The sequence below is a fragment of the Martes martes genome (genome assembly GCF_963455335.1).
Source record: "Martes martes genome assembly, chromosome: 18".
NCBI classification, from domain to species: Eukaryota; Metazoa; Chordata; class Mammalia; order Carnivora; family Mustelidae; genus Martes; species Martes martes.
In genome coordinates, this window is record NC_137906.1 from 39,936,167 (window position 1) to 39,956,810 (window position 20,644).

Consider the following 20,644-nt stretch of genomic DNA (forward strand, 5'->3'; position numbering starts at 1 on the left):
TCAGACTTGAATGTTGCCATGAGTGTGCTGGTGTCAGACATGATCTGGTTATTTCTACGGTGTGTGATGAGTTTATTATAAATGGTCAGGCTATAGATGCTTTTTTGGTCATTCTCAATTGCTTTTTTTGGTTTTTTAAAGATTTTATTTATTTGAGAGCAAGAGCGAGAGCAGGAGGGAGAGGGGGAAGCCAGCTTCCCACCAAACAGCGAACCCGATGTGGGACTCTATCCTGGGACCCTGAGATCATGACCTGAGCCAAAGGCAGACCCTTAACTGACTGAGCCCCGCAGGCGCTCCTGCTTTATGTTTTCTAAAGCACCAACCCCAATCCATTGTTTGTTCTTCCTGGAGACAAACTGCACGCTGATCTCCACGCTCTCTGGAAGGTCGAAAGCAGCAAAGCCGAACGTTTCTTAGCGGGAGGCAGCCTCATGTCGGGGAGGCAGCCAGCTGGCCTGGGGCGGACCCGGCTTTGCGTGCTACCCACGGCCCCATGTCAGTGTCGTAGAAATCCCTGCCACCACGTGGCGCGGGGTCAAGCAGTGCGGTGTCCAGGGAGCGCCCCGGCAGGCGCGGGTGGCAGATGGTCCTTGCAGGTGTGGTCAGCCAGTCTGGGGTTCTCCGGGGTGGCACCGGGTCTGAACCCCTCCCATGCAGCCCTTTGATGTTTTCTGTTCCGCCTGGGGTGTTAGCGCTGATTCACCTCGCCCAGATGTAGGACTGGGGTTGTTTGGAATCAGTGTGGTATCGTCAAGGCCATCGGTAGACCACCCGGCATCTGGCTACAGCTACAGTGAAGATTTGTGTAGGGAAAAACCTACGGCAATCTCTGTGAATTGTCTTTTAAACAAATAGACCTTTCTTTCCCTCTTACTCTGCCAATTGTTGGTCTGCCGTCTCGCGGTCACAGTGCTCGGTCTGTGACATGGGCTCGGAGACTCGGTTGAATGGAGGTGCGAGTAAGGGCCCACAGCTGTGTTCCCGCCGGGTCCTGAAAACGTCTTAAGCCTTCTCTCGCCACCAACCCACAAAAATGACAGAAAAATCGACCAACTTCTCTTCACCTGCGTGGCAGTACGGCGGATAAAACACAAGTTTTACACAGTGGTGAGACGTTTGCATTTTATTTTAACTTAAAAAAATAATCAGGAGCAAAACAGGCGTGAGGAACACGGTCCTGTCAGAAAGCTGTAACCATCTGGTTGTAAATTGAGGCACTCGAGGAAGACCACAGACAGTTCCAGAAAATCTTCCCAGGTATCCTGCTTTACCAAAGTAGATACGACCGAGGACCCGCTCCTCAGCAGACACAGAATAAATTAATCCTAGGCCAAGGTGCCGAGCGAGCTGGTCGCCACTGTCTGTGCACGTTGGCCACGGTCTCCTCCTGGGAGCGTGTGCAGAAGTGAAGCCGGGTTGTGGGTGCGTCAGAAGGAGGGGGGCACAGGCGGTGTATGACCGCACAATATACGTATATATGGCGTAGTAAACGTAGCCGGGTATCGTACATGTGTATGTAGCGAGCCCCACGCATCACCCGCACAGACAGCCCTTGGGCTCCCACACCGTCTAGTCACAGCGACAGAGTCCCGAGCAGGCTCAGCACGGTGACTCCACATACTCGTTGTCCAGCCCGCGGCGGAACCTCGCGGTCAGGGAGCGGCTGATGACAATCACCCGAGGCCCGATGCAGTCCTCTCTCCTGTGAAGAATGTTCCAGATGAGCATGGCGGCTGCCAGGGTGGCCAGAAGGCAGGCGCCGATGTTCAGATAGCACGACCAGGACAGGTTGGTGTATGGGCCGATTCTGTAGAATGTCACCAGCCCAATGACCAGGACGAAACCTGCAGCCGAGAGAGAATTGTTGAGACAGCCTTACTCAGAGCGAGAAGAGGACTGGAAATGGGCTGTGGAGCCCCACAGAAGCGCAGCTCCCCGCTCTCCCCCACCGTCCCCCTTCCTCCCCGCTGCATCCGCCTCGGGGTGGGAGCCCGAGTCATGAGTGGCCCTTCGGTGTCGGGCTGCTTTGTCGGCCTCCGTGCACTTCTATGACCTTTGGGGGGCTGCGGAGGGACAGTGCGTGTCTACTTAATGCTTGGGGGGCTCCCCAAGAAAGCAGCCTGGTCCCCACGCACTCGTCCTTTGGTCTCCAGGGCTGGGCCACGTCCCAGCCACCCTGCCCGTGGAGGTAACGCTGCTGCTCCCCGGCCCTCGCCCCCCGACGGAGCCAGCCTCTCCTCTGCCGAGCGCCTCGCCGGCTCGCAGAAGCACTTCATTCGTTCAAGTGAAAGGAGACGTGAAGCTGTCGAAATCTTCTCTAGGAACAGCTCACACCGGTGACTAACTCAGTCCCGTGTTAGCAGTTTTCTTGTGCTCGGGGTTCGCTTCTAGAGGAGCTAGAGGTTTTCTTCAAACTCCGGGACTCCGGATGCCCCACGCCCGCGTGCTCCGCGGCGGGGCCGGGGACTGCGGACAGGCCTGCGGACACGGCCCGTTCTCCTGCTGGTGCCTCCCCGCGCCTGCACACCCTGCACCTGGCCCTGCGGGTCCCCGCGCACCCCCACACCCCTCCTCCTGCTCACTTCCCTCCACAGCCTTCTCTCCTGACGGTGGGCAGAGCCCCGCGCGGACCTGACGCTGGCGGCTGTCACTTCCTCTCACGGCTTGTCAGCTCTCGCAGTAGGAAAACCAGGGTTCCGTGCCCGGGACCTGTCGGCCGGGATAACAGGGCACTGATGTCTGCTAGAGCTCAGGGCTGAGTCTGAGCTGGGAGCCCCACCAGGGACAGGGGAGAGGCCCCGCTGCGCTGCTGCCCGGGAGGCTGGTCCAGTGCAGCAGCCGGGAGGGGCCGGACGAGGCAGATGAGGCAGGAAGGCGGCGCAGTGCTGAGCGGGAGCCGCGTCTGGCTGGGGTGAGGGCCCGGGCGGTAGCGGGGGCCCAGGCAGCGCCCGAGCTCGTCTTCTCCAGCAGCACCCTACCTTCCGTGGTGGTGAGCTGCGGGGAGCTGTTTCCTGGAACCCAAAGTGCCTGACGAGGACAGTCTCTCACAGTGGTCCGGATGGCACCCTCTAGGCCCTCCTGGACTCGTCCCTGTCCCCTGCCCTGGGCTCTGGCCAGGCCGGCCTCTCACTGCAGTCCCTCCCCCTGCCCGGTGCTGTGACATCCGTCCGTCTGTTCATGCCGGTCCCTCTGTTCCCCACAGCCTCCCCTGTTTTCCTCAGGAAACCAGATCATGCACGACCCCTGTGGCCCCAGAGCTGAGCCGCGGTAGTGCCAGCTCCTGGTTCTGGAAACTTGTAAATTAGTGCAGGGTGAGGGGCAGGGGCAGGCCTGAGCTCTCCCGAGCACAGGCAGTTCGGTCTCGTTGCTGCTGTACCTTCCAGAAAGTACAGAGGAAACATTTGTCCCCTCAGTCACGTGCCAGACGGCCGTGGCGGTGACTGATGTCTGTGCTGGTTCTCTGCAGTACTTTGTGGAGCTCTTTATACACAGAACACTTCTAGATACTTCCTTTCTGTTAAAAATAACGCATTCTTTTTGTCGTGCACACTGGCAGAAGGAAACTTCTGGCATTTCTCTCTCCCAGTGAAGAGTGTGTCCCTTGCTCACAGTTCTGTGGTACCAAGGTTTGCCTTCCTGCAGAAAGGACGGGTAGTCCATTTTGCGCCATGAAAATGACAGTGCTTCCTGTGTCCCCTCATGTTTCTGTGTCTTTGGGCATTTTTTGCCGGGCAGGGGAGCTCGTTTGGCTTGTTTCAACAGGACTCAGCAGGACGGGGCAGGTGGGGACGACAGGAGAGCCAGCTAGCGTGTGGCCGGTGCCTGAGGTCACAGCGAGGCGGTGCGGGCTGGGGGACAGGTGTTCGCCATGAGGCTGGTGGGAGCCTTCAGGCAGGGAGCCGGGCCGAGCAGAGAGGGCGGTGCCAGCAGGGCGGCGGTGGAGGCCAACGTGGCGGGAGGGAACTCCCTGCGACGGCTGCCGTGGTCCGAGTCTGTGTTCGCCCTTTGCCAAGCACCCTTGGGGGTTGCTCTGGTTACAGAAACATTTGAAACTCTGACAGGCGGCCTGAGCTCCGGTATTGAAGCACCACTGGCTGTGAGGGAGGTGTGGGGGCAGAGTGCAGGGACGAGCCCTCGTAGACCCCGTGTGCAGAACTGAATGCACTGTGAGCTCCGGGGAAGCCCATCGGGGGACAGGGCCCGTTCGCCATGATTTTGTCACTTGGGGTTGGAGCCGCCACAGGACATGCCGGTTCCCACGCCGTCCTCTAGTTTGCACACGCGTGTGCTCGGCAGCGTGGCCCGTGCTCCACAGGAGGGCCTGTCGTGTGCGCTCGGCGGAGGCATGCTTCACTCGTCCTAGGGGAGGTGGCTTTCTTCTTCCAGGGGTGCAGATGAAATTTATCCCCACAGCGTGGGGCTCCAGGTAACTGAGTCACCCCAGTCCTGTGTGGTGAGCGCAGGGTAGTGGGGACAGGCCTGTGTAGACCCTGCCAGACGGTGGTGTTGGCCGGGCCGTTGATACCAAGAGGCCCTGTGTATGGACACTCAACTCCAGGCAGTGAAAAGAGTAACCCATGGGACCAGTCACAAAGCGCATGCACAGAGCAGCCGCCGGCCTCCGGAACCCCACGCTGCGCCGCCGCGCCGTCCCATCCCTGAGTGGCAAGGGTCTCTCGGGCCCATGTGGGGGCTTGGCTACAGGGCAAGATGTGGGACTCTTTCCTGTCTATATTGGTCAGCGCCACAGGGTTTCTTAACTGTCTTGTTGCTTATTTTCTTGAGGTCGGTGTCATATACGGGTCTGTCTTTGAACGTAGGGCGGGTTAGTACTTTGTCACTGTCTTTGTCTGTTTATCCCATTCTCCCTCGTGTTTGGCTCTGTTGCCTGTGATGCGCACAAACCCAGAGCGTGGAGCTACTTCCGTGTGGAGAGTCAGATTTTTATATTAAAGTTGAAAGAAAGGACGCTCCGGGGCGGGTAGGTGGGCTAGAGAACGTGAATTCACAGAGGCACAAACAAGCTGAGCCTCGCTCCCCACAGCCCGCGAGGTGATGGATCAGTATCAACGCAGAGCCAGATGGACGGAGTCGGAGGGAGTCTGTCCGTCCGAGCACTGTGGAGTCCCGGCAGGAGCAGCCCCGGTGCGTCTGCAGCCCTGCGGGCGGTGCGTGTCGAGTCTCCGGCCTCACGGGCTGCACCTCACTTGGCTCCTCTCTCCAGGCAAAGCGGAAACGGAAGTCTAGTGCCGTATCCTCACGTGAAGAAAGACTTGAAGAACCCGTATGTACGTGACTTATTCTGTGTAAAGACCTGTCTTGGCTCTTGCTTGGTTTCAGTTCAACTTAGAACACGTATAGCAAGAGAAAGGCCTTGATTCCCCGACGTTAAGAAAAATGAACGTAGAAGGAGGCTCTCCTGACCAGGAGGGCACCAGGAAGCTGCTAGAAGAGCTGCTCGGGCTCTGAACCGCCGGAGGAGCCTGAGCTGCGGTGGGTGTGACGCTGGACCGGCGCAGGGACGGGTGGACCCCGCCCGGGCCACTGCGGGTGGCACGAACTGCACAGACACGCGGCACGCGGAGATCTCGCGTGTGTGCCACGTGTCCGCAGTGAAAAGCCGCAGGGACGTGGACGGGCACGTGGCCTCGCTGGCCACCTCCAGCCTCCGCCTTGACGCTGGGTAACTGCCGTCGCGTAGACATTCTTCTGAAACCCAGCTTGCTGTTTGTTCCGTGAAATTCTCCTGCTGGAGGAGAGGCGAGGGCTGTGGGAGTAGACCCGGGCCGGGCTGGACTTAAACCTCGGGCCCCCCATCTCTGGCAGGTCCTGCCGTGCAGACCCCCTCAGAATTGTCCCAGAGACTTTCCGCCCAAGACTTCCCAGTGATGTTCATGTTTGTGCAGAAGCAAACGCAAGGGGAGAGTTTGAGCAAACAGCCCAAATTCTACATGTGGGGTCAGTTCCATCCTCATGAATTTGTTTCCAAAGCAAACAGCCCCTTCCTGTGAGCGGGCCACGCGGGCGCTGTGCATCACGGCTCAGCCCGCAGTGCGTCCCTTCCCTCTCGCTTCCTTCCTGCCTGCTTCCGAGGGCTCAGTGCCTGTCACAGGCCTTCCTGCTGGAGTGACGGTCAAGCGCGCGCAGGTGGTAGAAGGAGAGACCGTGGGGCTGAACCCTGAACCTTCCCACAGCAGACCTGCCTCCGTGGCACCTGCGACGGCCTCCAGAGAGACGGTCCACAGAGCCGACTTACTCGTGGCCCGCCTCCGGGCATGGCCATGGTTGGGGTACCCCAGCGTCTGGTAGCAGCGACATGTTGGGGTCCACATCCTCCCCAGAGGCAGGGATTCTGGGAAAGGAAAAGCTAAACATACAGCGGATCTGGTCCTGTTTCCGTGGAGCTGAGCTCCCGCCCGATGTGCTGTCACTCCGAGCCGCTCGGAGGACGTGGACGTGGGGCGTGGCCTGGGTGCGGACCAGCGCCGGGGAAGCAGGTGCCAGAGACAGAAAAGCACGTGGTCCAGACCGAGCCGGGCACCGCCTTACTGTAACAAACAGGAAGTTGTGTATTCCTCTGAGAAGGTCCCGGAGCCTGCGGCAACAGCAGAACTCCACCGGCTCAGGAGACGCCAAGACAGCTGCCACTTCCCAGCCCGCTGGCCCTTGAGGCCCGACGGCACGAGCGCTCTCAGGGCACAGACTGCTTAGGGCGTCTGTAAAGTTTGCCAGCGTAAGAAATGTTATGATTTCCAGAAGCCAGAGATGTGGAGCCTGGGGTCTTCTGCAGTGATTCTGCTCCCTCGGTCATCCCAGGAGCTGGGAAGGCTTTGTGTCAGGAGGAGGGCCGGGCCGGGCCGAGTGCGGGCTAGTGGGGGTGGGCAGTCCACCGGCCGCAGGACGTGCGTGCAGGTGCAAGTGGCCGTGACCAAGGGCTGAGGGCCCAAGCTGCACCTGTGCGTCTGCTCGCTGGGGAGCGGGGCGTGAGCTCAGGCCCACCGGGCAGCGTCCCCACGGGAGGTAAGGACTCGCTGGGGACGGTTCCCGAGGAGAGCCTGGTGCCGTCGCGGAGGCAGTCAGAGCACAGCACAGAGCGGAGGCCTTTGCAAGTCTGTGTTTGAACTAAACATTTGTACTTGAATTAAACGCGTTAGCGGTGGCGGTCGGGCTTTCAGAAGAACTGAGCGCGCTGCAGGGCCACTCCCGTGACTGCGGGGAGCCTAGACCAGAGTCCTGCAGACACAGAGCTGGGCCAGCGGAGGAGCCCGGAAGAGCTGTCAGGTTGTCCCATCTAAGAGTCTTCGCCGGGACCCACTTGGCCGATCAGTCCTGTGCAGCCGGCAGCCAGGGCCCAGGACTGTGAGCACCCGAAGAGCCACAGGACGGCCACCTTAGGAAATGTGGGGGCCACCGGCCAGGGCGGTCCTCAGGCCTGCCGGCGGGGCTCTGGCACGGACTCCAGGGGCGGCGGGGTGCGCTCCGCTCTGACCGCAGGGCAGTGTGGCGTCCCCAGCAGGCCCACAGCAGGAAGTCAGGACGGTCCCAGTGGCAGGTTGGCGTCAGCTCCACAGCTGCACGAGAGCGTAGGGACGAGGTGGCCCATCCAGGGCCTCAGAACTTGATGTGGCACCTAGACGCCCCAGGGACAGTGAAGGAGCCTCACCCCGAGGGGGCCCGCCGGGTGCGCCGCCTGCCGAATCCGCCCTCAGCGGCCTGTGGCGCTCCAGGCGTCACTAAGGTGTGTAATGCAGCGTCTGCGGTAATCATGCCAAGATGACCGTGCGCCTTTGTTCCCGCAGCAGGGAGAGCAGACTCGCACGAGCAGAGTCGGCCAGAGCAAGAGAAGGAAGGCCAGAGGACAGGTCTGCAGAGCCAGCGTCCGGAAGCCCGGACGGGCGCGAGGCTGCGGGAGGGGGTTGTGTGCGCGCGCGTGGGGGTCAGCCCATCGGCCAGCGCCGGGCAGGTCCTCATCACAGACCCTCCGGGCTCCTCTGCCAACCCCCACGGTCCTGACGTCGTCACAGGGAAAATCGGGGTTACACAGGGATGGTCAGCTCGTGGAGGTGGGATAAGGGACAGAAAATGGTTTTTTCAACTTTAAGGTAAATTAAAATTACACTCGGAAGACTGTGCAAGGAAGCTGGAAACTAGCGCGTGTGACTGCGTGGACAGGGCAGAGTGCAGCAGGAGGAGCGGCTGGCAGGGACGATCGGGGACGGCAGCTTCAGGGTCCCGCGTGTCCCTACGACAGGGTCCCTCGGGGGAGCAGGTGTGAGGAGCAGGCCTGGGTGCCCGGACGGGAAGGGCGGCGGGCGGGCCGGCGCGGAGTCCAGCTTATCCGGCCTCCCCGTGAGTTCGTCAGCACCTTCTCTCCCTGCTGCCCACCCTCTGGCCCCCGCGCTGGGGACTGAAGGTTCGCTTGCATAACAGGTACCAGCAGGCATTTCCCCTCCTGGGACAGGATATCCCGGCGCCCTTCAGTCTCTCCCTGACTGTTTAAAGCAGACCGGAGTACAGGAAAAAACCTAACTCTAAAATTAGCAGCGTGGTGGAAGAAAGACACGCGGCTGCATTCTGGACTGTTTGTCAATGAAACAAGTCTAAACACGGCCAAGTGCATTTCCTTTTTGGGCAAAACAGACCTGTGGGAGTGATGGTGGGACGCCTCGGGGAGAAGCTTGCAGAGCCTGCGCTCCTGGCTTTTTCCGGCAGCCTTTGCAGGTCTGATGGTCTGTGAGCGGAGCCAGCACCGATCTGGGGACAGCCAGGAGAGAGCACCCCTGTCCCACGGCCAGGACAGGCCCCAGGGTGCCCGGGGCTGCCGCCGGACAGCTCACGTCTCCTTCACAGGCTCCCCAGCCTCCGCTTGTCCAACACATGTGTGATTTGGAAGCAACACTGTCTTGTTCTGGAGCGAGGGTTCGCAGCAAGTAAGATGTCCGTTTGACGCCAGAGCCACGCCCTCCCGGTAACCCTAAGCAAGAAGCGCCGTGGTCCGTTTGTTCTCCTGCAAGGAGCGATTTTCAGGACCGAGAGCTGTTCCGTTCACTTCTTCAGTGCCTGGGTCTCTGTTCCTAATCTTCCACTCCCTTCTGGAAGGGATATAGTTTCAGATAAGCCCACGCAATCCCAAGTGGGCAGCCTCAGCGAGGCCGAGGACCCCACTGCTGCCTCATGGCCCTCAGGTCAGCAGAGGGCAGAGGAGTGGTTTTTCTGGACGGTCACTGTCCTCTGGGGTGTCCGCGATTTTACCCAGCTCCATGGGCAAGGGAAGGAGGCCGAAGGGGTCAGAGATCCCATCTCACCATCTCTTTCCTTCTCAAGACCAGCCTGGCGGGGACAGACCGAGGTACCAGCCCCAGGTCCCCTGGGTCGCAGGTGACGGGGCTAAGGCACATGGCCAACTGCCTCAGCCCCAGAGCTCCTCTTCCCTGGGAACCACCTGGTCAGCCCTGGCCATTCCTGGGCCCTGCGGGTGACCCGGCTGTGGGGAAGTGACTGGTCCAGGACCACCCGCCTTCTATTAAAAGGCACAGGAAGGCCTGTTTCCAATTCCTGATTCCCACCCAGGTCACTTTCCAGCATGTGAATTCCTGCCAGTCTGTCAGCCTCATTCTCCAGAAAGATAAGGGCCGGGGGCCGTTATTCCCGGAGTGATTCACTTCAGACTTCCTGCCGTGTCTTTACTGGGGCTCCTGGAACTGTACCGTCGGTGCTGGGGCGTGCCGCTGCTCTCCACCGGCGGGAGAGGCAGCTGGGTCGGCTCATCACGTCCCCACGCCCCGGCCCACGTCATCCTCGCGCAGGCCCTCCGCTCAGATGTTCCCCAGCGGGCAGCAGAAAACCTGAACGTCCCCAGGTGTCCACGCTCATTAGACCTGGGCCGGGGAGAAGGAGGCGAGGGGGAAGGGAAGCCCGCAGAGAAGTCTCTCTGCTCCCTGGGGTCACGTGGAGAGCTGCTTCGGCTTCCGTGGCCACTTGTGCACAACTTCCCGAAACAGTCCCGTCTGTCGTTTACCCTGCCGCCGCCACCATTCTCAGCTTTAAAAGACCGTGGGTGTGCCCGCGTCCTTTCTCAGCCCCCCCTGCAGGCGTGGCGTCTCACTCCTGTTGGGGGCAGGGGCTGTTGGGTGTGGGAGCCACGACAGGGCGTGCGCTCAGGTGCAAACGTGTCCTTGGCGCTTTGTGCTGCTCACGAGGGAGAGCCCGCCACTGGCCCCGGCCGGGTCCCCAGAAGCCGCGCGGGTCACGGAGTGTGCTGATGAGCCCAGCCAGAGCCTCGTGCTCGGCCTGACCTCCCCGATCACACGGCGTTAGTGGGGGAGGCGGCGGAGGAGGTGGCCCGTGGCTGGCTGCCGCATCGTCACAGGAGGGGCTTCAGCCCAGGCCACCAGCCACACCGGCTGCAGATGGGCAAAGAACGTAGCAGATGCCGCAGACTTCGGAGAGCCAGCCCCGGAGCCTCGAGTGCCCGCCCCCAGAGCTCCCCGTCTTACAGCGGGGAGTGCGGGGGCAGCCGGAAACACGCAGCGGTGCTCGCCGCAACCTCAGCGCCCCTCCCCCCGAAAGTCAGGACCCTGTGTTTCTGTCTCGCTTCTTCCCACGGCGAGAGGTGGGAGGGGGACCCACGGGGGTCGCGGTGACGTGAGAGGACCACAGCGGGCCCGCCAGCCCCACACGGCTGAGAGTGCGGCCGCCCTGCCTGCCCGGGGCCCAGGTTTACTCACTCGCCAGCTGGAACGCAGCAGCCATGGCCTCCTCCCAGCACTGTGACTCCGGCGACATCAGGGGCAGGCCCGTCAGCCCCAGGACGAAGGTGAGCTGTCCCGCAGCGAGCGCGGCCGTGGCCACCAGGTTGCAGGCGCGCATCATGTCGAACTGCACTGTGAGAAGGACAGGGAATAAGACAGGGGGTCGGCTCGGACTGGCTCCTGCCTCCGTCTGCGCCCGGGGCATCACCGACCCGCCCTCCCTGGCCCCTCGCGCTCTAGCTCCCATGCGCTGTCACAAGAGGTCCACAGAGGGACACGGCTTCCGCACGTGTGGGCAGGAGCACGCCCCCCGGGAAGCCAGGCCCCTCCCCCACGATGCTCCTGCCCTGAGAGCAGAGGACCGTGGCTGTCCCGGCCCTGCCCCACCAGGCCCCAGCCTGCCACTGTGTCTGACCGTGGCCCACAGGTGGGCAGGTGCCTTCGCGTTTAGCGCCTGAGAGCCCGGGGTGAGCCGAGACGTTAGGCCGCTGCCCGCCCCAGGTCCGGCTGCTCCTGCCCGTCACGTGTCAAGCAGCTTCCTCCTCCCCGTTGTCCGTCGGGGGCTGAGGGCTCCTGCCCCCTGCAGACTCCAGGCCTTTCCCTGAGGCCAGCACAGACACGGGCAGGGCCAGAGCAGCGGAGGCCTGGCCACTGGGAAGTCAGGGTGGCCCTGAGGGCAGAGGGGCTGCTGGAGGATGACAGCCCCCACCCGTCGAGCTTCCTCGTCGTGCTGAATCGCTGAATCGGCAGCTGCTTTTGCCCTGGCTGGCGGCGTAGACGGACCACGTGGACGTGAGCGCGGCCAGTTCTACCCTCTGACTTTCCTCCCCGACGCCACTCTCTTGCCCGGGCTGGGAGCACACGCTCTGCTCGTCAGGGCAGCTGCACAGCGTCCCTACCGTTGCCAGAATTCCTCACGCGCCTCTGAGTCAGTAAGCGCCTGGGGTGCCAACGGCGGGGCCTGGCGAGCACGGGCCCCTGGTGCCGGGGCAGCAGTGGGGCCTGGCGGAGAGGCACCAGCACCCACATTCCCTCGCGTCCCCAGGCCAGCGGTGGCCACTCGGGCTGAGAGCCAGCCTTCAGGCCAATTTGCCAGAACCTTCCTGGCTGCCCACACAGTCTCCACGGCGGAACCCACGGCACCGCCAGCCTGACCAGGGGCCGCCTATGCGTGCCGGACACCAAACTGGTCCTGCTGTCAGGACAGGTCGGGCTCCGGGCCGGCCCTTCCTGTGTGCTGAAGACCGGCCGACCTGCCTCCCCGCGGAGGCCCTGCTTCTCCTGTGCTCTTCGGGTCTTCACGCCCGTGTTCTTCGCGGTTAGGTTTACCAACACGTGACCACGCATAGGTTCTACCCTCAGAGGTGCTGGGATCTGGGAGGCGGTGTGACCTCAGAGACGACGGGCGGTGGACACGGTGGGCGCTCGGGTCCAGAGCCGGCCCGGGGAACCGTGGGCGAGCGGAGCGGCCTGCCCTCCTGTGCCCTCCACCCAGCTCTCTGTCCTTCCTGGGGCTCCGAGCGCACAGCTCAGACAGCTCACCCTGGCCGCCCACGGCCCCCCAGGGCATCCTCACCCCATCAGCCTCTGGCCTTGTGGATGTGGAAATGTGGGAGGGGGAGGGATACAGCAGTGACAGCCCACAGACCCGCCACTTGCCTGGAAAGGTTGCCTTGCAGGCCACGCTCCCTCCGCCAGCCCCCTGGAGGGGACCTGCGAGTGGGGAGGGGCGCACCAGGCGCTGGTGTTTGACGGGCTGTTGTCACCCTGTGCGTAGCCTGGTCAGTGGCACCCCGCAAGGATGTGGCACGAGGGTCTGTGGCCAGTCCGAGCGTGACGTGCACCATCGCGCCCCAGCCCCAGTCCCTCTGTCTGCCTCAGTGGTGAGACTCCTCGCCCACTGGGGTCAGAGAGCAGTGACCCCCTCTGGGCAGGGTGCCCCAGGTTTAACTGCGTGCTTACTCACCCCTTCCTCGCTTTAGAAAAGGAGGTTAGGGGCCTGACAACGTCTGGAATCTGGAACAACAAGAAACGCTCGGAGAGCAAGTCTGCCCGGGACTCAGGGGCCAGAGGACCTCATCCGTGCCGAGTCCCCACCGCTCCTTCCAGTGGGGAAGGCCCCCGAGCAGGGGTGACCGTCACGATTGCCGCACACAGCCCAGCAAGGCGGAGGGAAGGGAGAGTCCCCGGTTCTGGAGGACAGGGCCCCACGGGCCGTGTCACTCGGGAACCCTGCACATGGTCCCCTGACGGAGTCCAGGACGTCAGGTGGGGCCGCCTCACCACGTGTGCCCCATGAGCACGGGTGTCTTGGACTCTGGGCTCTGCAGGGTGTTGCCAGGACCCTGGGAGCAGAGCATGACACCCATCCCTGAGCTGCCGCCACACACACACACACACACCCCCCCCAACCTGCCGCAACGTCTAGAGTCTCTAGGACGGCTGACTCTCGCGCCTGAGATGGGAGCTTGGGATGGATCGAGTCAGGCCTGCGGCCTCCAACACCAGACTCTCACGGATCGGGATGACTGCGGAGCCTGCTGCGCGGCGGGGTGCTCGGTGCTGAGCCAGCGTGCATCTGAGCACGGCGCCAGGCGCCCCTTCCTCCCCTATCCTTGCACCCAGCGCAGTGGCGGTGCACAGGGGCCAGGGTGTTCCCTGGAGGCCTGAGCTGGGAGCTCAGAAACCAGGTGCTGGGAGGCTGCTCGCCGCAGATGAGCCGGCTCGCTGCTCCGGCATCCCTGCAGCCCGAGCACATGGACCCGGTGAGAAGTGCGTCAGGGACTCAGTGTCCCTCACAAGAACCTTCCGTGGTGTCTCCCTGGCTTGGGGCACACACTGGTGCTCAGAGGTTAAGGCTCAGCTGCCACAGACACGTTACCAGGGGGGCGAGGCTGTTGTCGAAGTCACACAAGGAGCTTTATCAAGTCGTCAGGGAGGGACAACAGGCGGCTGGCCAGGTGGGCAGGGGGCTGGAGGCAGAGCACATCCCCACCCTGTGTACCCTCCCGGCCTCCGCAAGGCCACAGAGGGTGTGGATGCCCAGGGAGGGCACCTGCTTGACCCCGAGGCCCGGGCTGAGAGTGCTCTGTGGGCCTGGCGGTGCAGAGCCCACACTAGAGCCGCAGGGTCACTGGCTCGCATGACTCCTCAGGACAGCCCCAGGACCTAGCGAGTCCCCTGGGACCCAAGGTCAGCTGCACTGAATTCCGAGAGTCTGTGGAAAAGTTTGAAAGTCCTGTGCATCAGGGAGGTGGGAGGGGCTGACAGACCCCCAGGCTGCGTGGCAAAGGGCTCTGAGTGGACAGACTGGGGTCGCCCTCCCCGCCAGGGACCTTGGCCAAGCACGTGTCTCCTGCAGCCTCCCTGTCCTTATGGACTTGGATGCCACCCCCGCCGCACTTCCGCGAGGGTCAGGGCTCCAAGCACGTGGCGGGTGGGGACGTTCCTACCCCGAGCACACGGCTCGCCTGTGCTCCTTGAGGATTTGGCGGACGCAGAGCAGTTAGCAAAGCCCCAGCCAAAGCTTCACGCTCTCAAGAGGGTGAGCTCTGCCTTCTGCCCGTCTGCGAGCGAGACCCTCATCAACAGCTTCGAAGAGTCAGGTCGGGAGATCTCTGCCTGTCAGCGGCTGTGACCTCATAGGTGACACATTAGGTGACCAATATTGCGTTGCGAGCCTTCCCACCCACACACTCGGACCTGACCCGGCGGTCAAAGTCCACTCCCCACCTTCCAGAGCAGTAAACAGACCCCACTGCCAGCGACCGGCCAGGGTCAGGACAAGACAGCGAGGGACTCTCCTCTCGAGAGCCGTGGCCAGGAGCCCCTTCTTTGCCCCTGTGTCTCCCGGAAGTCCTGCCTCGATGACCCCGACAGCTGTGGAATGAAGTCAGAACTCAGCCACGTGTTTTTAAGCTCCTTGTTTATTTTACTTCCTAACGAGGCGTATTTTCCACCAAGAAAAGTGGGTCCTTCTCGATCTGGTTAATGTGTCTGCCCTTTCCCCGTGCGTGGAGGCAGAGAAAATCCCCACCTCCGCGCAGGAAGAATTCTGTCCTCGAGGAGCTGGGGCAGCTGTGGCCCCACCGTGAGGGTGGGTTCAGAGCTCGGGGCTCGCCTGGGTTGCCCGTCACCAAACACACACCCCACGCCCACCTCGAGCCATCAGAGCTCGTGGGTCCTGACCGCCCTGAAGGAGGCACAAAGTTAAGCAGACTTACGTTTGACGGTGCCTCGAGCCTCCTGGAAGCCTGCCGCCTCGGAGCCCCAGCCCAGAGCTTCACAGTCCCGTGCGTCCGTCTGCCCCGGCCGCAGCCCGGGGCTCGGTCCTCCCCGGACCCTGTCCGCCAGCCAGCAGGACTTCCACAGCCCCACGCTCCGCTTGCGCCCGTCCTCCAGCGTCTGGTACACCCAGTTGGGGGTGAAGGCCGCCACGTTGTTGAGGACAAGGGAGACCAGGGCCACCAGCACTGCCGTGGCCACCAGTTTCTGGACAGTCATCGCTGACTGCCGGTGCTGTCCGCCGGTCGTGGAGAAAGTCCCAGCCCCGCTCAGCTGCTGTGGCCAGGGAGAGCTGAGACCAGCTAGGGGCTGCTAGAGGACATCAGCGCTCATTCTTCGCAGCATGGGGAAGGCCCGTGTGGCAGGTGCAGGTGAGCTCACCTCGGGCCCTCCTTACCCTCCCTCCTGCACTTGGAGCAGGGCCAGGCCTGAGCTGCAGCTGGTCTCTCGGCCCATCCCCGGGAGGAAGCCGGGGCACCCGCGAGAGTCCGGAGTCGTGCGTGCGCCGTCTTCCTGGGAGGCAAGGCCTCTTCTTCCCACACGAAACCGGAGAGGTGGGCGGCAACCTGGGGGTCTGTCCCGCCTCACTCCTGAGAACCAGCTCCGCACAGCAGAGCCAGCAGCCAGGCTCGGAGCAGGGCCGGGGCTAGCTGTGCCGGGAGCGGTTCCGCCTCTCGCCGCGTGAGACCCTGCCCCGTGCCTCTGCCACGAAACAGCTAGTCCTGGAAGGCAGCGAGCGTGCGGCGGGGAAGTGCATGTGCGTGTGTGTCTGTGTGTGTGCGCGCGCGCGTGCGGCCCCCCCCCCCCGCCCCTCTGCAGAGAGGAAATGGTTGTTTTTGAGGCTGTTTTTTGTGAGCTGGATGGAGGGCGTAGCCAACTGCAACAAATAGCGGCCAGGCCACGGCAGCCAGACACTAACAGGATGTGTTTCCTGATAGGAAAGCAGGGCGGCCTTCTCAGCTCCTGCTCGGGGACCCTCCTCCCCTGCCCTCCCCACCTTCCTTTCCTAAAGGGAAGGCCCGGGTGCCTGCCCAGAGCAGACCCATGGTCCCACCTGTCTGTCTCGCACCCCACCAGCCCCGCGCTCGGGTACTCCAGAGCAGCCACGGAGGCAGGTGGTCCCCACGGGGCACGCTCCTGCCCTGGGCCCGGGGCCTGGGTGGGCAGGGCATGGGTGGCCGGTCACCCACAGCCGTCTCGTGGTTCCCCCGGCATGTAGGTGCCCCGGGGCCTGCCCTTGTCACAGGGTTTCACGAACAGTGGACGACATGGCCGGGCACAGCGTAGAGGTCCCCATTTGCCACCCAGATGGGCGGATCCGGGCCCACACCCACAGAACTGGCAGGCCAGAGTGTGGTCCTGGAGGGAGGTGCAGGAGGGGGGGGGGTCCTGGACCCGCAGTGCAGGGACCCCAGCGAGGCCTGAGGGCAGAGGGAATGGGGTTTGTGGCCTGGGCTGTGATTGTGCTGACCACGTGTCCCGATGAGGGAGCTCAGTCCCTTTTGCACGTGCGGACACGCAGGTCAGGGGCGGTGCTGACCCTCTGAGACGCCACGCCCAGCTGGGGTCCCGAAGCAGCTGTGCACGGAGAGAAAGGCCGCCGCACACCCGCTTCTAGCATGCGCGCCCCGGATGCTGTCCGGTCAGAGCCTCGGGCCCCGAGCTGCCCGCTCGCCGTCTGGTGCCCTCGTCACAGGCGAGGAGGCTGGGGTGCAGGGAGGCCACGCACCTGCCCAGGTGACAGAGGCGGCAAGATGAGCCCAGCATAGTGGGACTGGCCTGGTCCCCTTGGCCTGCCCCCCACTCGCCTCCTGCTTCTGGAGCTCCGGGGAGCTCCAGTGCCTCTGACACAGCAGCCCCTGTTACTTTGTAGGGTTTTTCATTTTGCGGGGGTAGTTCTTAGTTTTACAGCTCATTTAATGGCAACTGGTGATCGTTAAGTGGGCAGGGGTTACCTTCAAAAATCACTAACATTCGCTGAGCTGTCATCTCTCAAGGGTGATCAGATGCCTGGAGTCGCACACATAAGGTCCATTAGAGGGGCGCCTGGGTGGCTCAGTGGGCTGAGCATCCAACGCTTGGTTTCTGCTCAGGTTGTGATCATGGGGTTGTGGGGTCGAGCCCCGTGTCGGGCTCCGTGCGCAGTGCAGAGTCAGCTTGAATTCTTACCCCACCGCCTCCTCTGCCCCTCCCCCTGCTCGTGCATGTGCACGTGCTGTTTCTCTCTCAAATTAATAAAATCTTAAAAAAAAAAAAAGATGCATCAAATACATCAGACTTGGTCTATCACCAGCCTTGATCAGACCAGACTAGGGAAAGAATCAGGTCTGGGGACACATGCGTGGTCTTAACGTAGCCCACTTTTAGCCTGTCCTGATTATTACAAAATCAGAACAGCAAAAATATGCCCCGGCCCCCATTACTTGGGATCACATGTCTGTAGGGGGCTCTGCAGCTGCTGCGGGCAAGGCACGGCCCCCCGCACCACCAAGCCTATGTCCCTGCAAGACAGGGAGAGTTGTCTGCCCTTCCACTCCCTGGGGGCTCGGCCTACTTCAGCATTTCTCCCGGCAGAGTTTGTAGCAAATGCATCAGCTGAGTTCTTGCCACCGCCTTCCCTCCTTGGCCTGCGTCCTGCCCCCCCATCTCTGCTCCAGCCTCCTGGGGGTTCCAGGGGACCCCCATGGCCCTCTGCCATGGCCCCCTTCTCCCAGGAGGACCAGGACCACTCAAGAGTCCCCAGGGACACAGTGTAGTACGTCACCTCCACAAGGAGGCTCTTCCAACACTTCTGCTTGGAGGGATCAGTCCCCCCACCTTATTTATTTAAGTCATTTATCCCTGGGTGGTCTTTGATGGCTTCTGGATCCACTATCAGCTCCCCTACCAGCTGGTGTCTGGAGGCCCTGCCCCGTCCATGATCCCCAGATTCTAGCTGGGAGCCACAGGCCTAGGTAGAGGATATGAGTTAAGAGTTACCCTGGGGCGGCACCTGAGTGGCTCAGTGGGTTAAAGCCTCTGCCTTCCGCTCAGGTCATGATCCCAGGGTCCTGGGATCTCATCGGGCTCTCTGCTCAGCGGGGAGCCGGCTTCCTCCTCTCCTCTCTGCCTGCCTCTCTGCCTACTTGTGATCTCTGTCTGTCAAATAAATAAATAAAATCTTAAAAAAAAAAAAAAAAGAGTTACCCTGGGCCCCACCCTGGCACCCAGACCTCCCAAGGACTGGCCTTGTCCTCCTGAGTTGCCCGTGCTGGGCACGGGGGGTTGGCGTTGGGGTGCGGGGGGGCGCCTGCCCTGTTCCTGCACATGATGGCTGGGTTGGCAGGAGCTTAGTCTCGGAGCAGAGAAGCTTGGGCTGTGTGGTGGGCCGGGAGGCCCTGAACCCCACAAGCCTGAGTGGCAAGCCTGAGAAGGGGGGCCTGTGTGGCCGGTTCCAGCAGCTTTCAAGACAGGGCTTTCCAGAAAGGGGGGCCGTTTTCAGGCAGGGCCCCTGGGCAGCCATGTGCTGTGGTGTCTGCGCCTCTCGTGCTGATGAGGTGCAGATGGGAGGACGGCGGGCGGGGCAGCTGGCAGCTCTTCCAAACCCAGAGCTCCTCGTCCTGCGTCCTGGTCCTGCGTCGAGGCTGGTGGCGGAGCTCGCAGGCCACCGCCTCGGCCCAGCGGGAGGGCCCGCCCCCGCCGCTCTTCCAGGGCTCGCTTCCCACCCCCAAGCTCTGCGGAGGCCGCTGGTGGCCCGGCTCAGAGCCCAGTGTGGGAGCAGCCCTACCTCCGGCGACCCGTCCCACTCCTGCACACAGCAGGCCCGACAGCGCTAGCCCAGGGAGGCACAAGGGAACCGGGTCAGGGAAGGGCTCTGGGACACCTGCGTGTTCCTTGGCTTACTCGGCGTTTCCCCTTGAACGGCAGAGATCAGCCACCTGTTTTCTGGACGCAGCGGAGGGTGGGGGAGAGAGTCCCCGATACCCCGGGGCGTGGAGTATCTTGGAAGAGGCTCCCACGTGGAGCACATCTGGAGGAGGGAAGGGCTTGTGTCCGGCCAGCCCAGCCCTTGCTGCATGGAGCCCGTGGGGCCCGGGAGCACGAGGACGGAGTCCTGGGGACGTGCAGCATCGTCTTCAGGACCCCCGCCTCCGTTCGGCCCGGGCCCACCAACAAAACCCACAGTGGGCCTCGCGCACTGGTTCTCAGGGGCCTCACGGCCGGGGCTCCGCAGCGTCTTCTCCCCGTGTTTCCCTGCGGAGGGCAGCTCGGGCGCCTCGGGCGCCTCCGTGGCTCGGCAGAGGGTGCGGGCAGGTGCGGCGCTGAGCAGGCGGCCATCGCGGCGGGGAGGAAAGCGGGTGTGTGGGAGGCCTGTCTGAGAGGGGCTGACTTTAGCCTGGGGAGGGGTCGGAGCCGTGTTGCTCTGCCGGTGAAGCCCGTCGGGTCTGCGCGTTGGGGCGGCGACGGGGGCAGGGGTGCGAGGGCTGCGAGCTCACAGGCCCGCCGCATCCCCGGCACAGTGAGGCGGTCTGGGAGAACATGGCGCGCATGTGCGTGAAGACCCAGCGGCTGGACGTCGCCAAGGTGTGCCTGGGGAACATGGGCCACGCGCGCGGGGCGCGGGCGCTGCGGGAGGCCGAGCGGGAGCCGGAGCCGGAGGCCGGGGTGGCCATGCTGGCCATCCAGCTGGGCATGCTGGTGAGTCGGGCGCCGCCCCAGTGCGGGCAGAGGGGGAGGCGGGCGGGGGGCAGGCGCTGGCCTCACAGGGCGGGCCAGCGTATGCGGGTCTGGGCCACGCGGTAGCGAGGAACAGAAACCCCCTTGAAGGAGCTGGAGCCGGGAAGCAGAGCGAGGCCTCTCCCCTCTCCGGCGTCCTCCCCATCTCCTGCCGTGCGTGGGCTCACGGCATCGCGAGAACCTAGGGGACCAGGCGGGGAGGGGGCGGGCGGACACCCGAGTCAGCTCCTTGTCCACAGGGTGCTGCGGCAGGCGGGGTCTCCTCCCCAGCGCGGGGCAGCCCCCAGCCTTCCCAGCCGGCGCTGTAGGACGGAGTGCTGCGATGGCCTTTGGCGTGGCTGCCTGCGGGGGCCGCTGTCCGGGAGCCCGAGGGCTGATGCAAGTGTCCCGTCTCCAGGAGGACGCCGAGCAGTTGTATAGGAAGTGCGGGCGCTACGACCTCGTGAACAAGCTGTACCAGGCCTCTGACCAGTGGCAGAAGGCCGTGGAGGTCGCAGAGCTCCATGACCGTATCCACCTGCGGGCCACCTACTACAACTACGCCAGGCACCTGGAGGCCAGTGCTGACCGCGGCCTGGCCCTCAGCTAGTGAGCGCGGGGCCCCGTCTGGACTGAGCGAGGCAGGGCCCGCTTACTCCGGCTTCCTCCTCCGCCCCAGTGAGGCCATACTAGAAGCCCATAGGGGAAGCTTCTCCATGAGGCACTGCCTCGGGGAAGGTGGTGGTCTCTGGGCGTGCTGGGGGAGCTTGAGCTCACGCTCACCGAGAGCACCTCAGACACAGCCCACCTCCCAGCCCGCGCCGGGTTCCGGGTCTCCAGGCCCGGGGTCACTGGCTGTACCACAGCAGCACCGTGACCCGCTGGGTGCCGACGTAGGGTGAGACCGTGGG

The 20,644-nt window shown here is 63.2% G+C and overlaps 2 protein-coding genes across 3 annotated transcripts in view; one reads left to right on the forward strand and one right to left on the reverse strand.

Annotated features, from left to right (window-relative positions):
* Positions 1-20,644, forward strand: part of IFT140 (intraflagellar transport 140) — a 72,963-nt gene that overhangs the window by 40,177 nt on the left and 12,142 nt on the right. For both annotated transcript variants that reach the window (XM_080829856.1, XM_080829857.1), the window contains exons 19-20: positions 19,538-19,715; positions 20,152-20,342. In XM_080829856.1, the coding sequence (XP_080685982.1) occupies positions 19,538-19,715; positions 20,152-20,342 (369 nt within the window). The remainder of the gene's footprint in view (positions 1-19,537; positions 19,716-20,151; positions 20,343-20,644) is intronic.
* Positions 1,116-15,793, reverse strand: TMEM204 (transmembrane protein 204). The gene is made up of 3 exons (XM_080829859.1): positions 14,978-15,793; positions 10,731-10,886; positions 1,116-1,847 (listed from the first exon to the last, which is right to left on the reverse strand). The coding sequence occupies exons 1-3, from the start codon at positions 15,255-15,257 to the stop codon at positions 1,603-1,605; spliced, it is 681 nt and encodes a 226-aa protein (XP_080685985.1). The 5' UTR covers positions 15,258-15,793; the 3' UTR covers positions 1,116-1,602.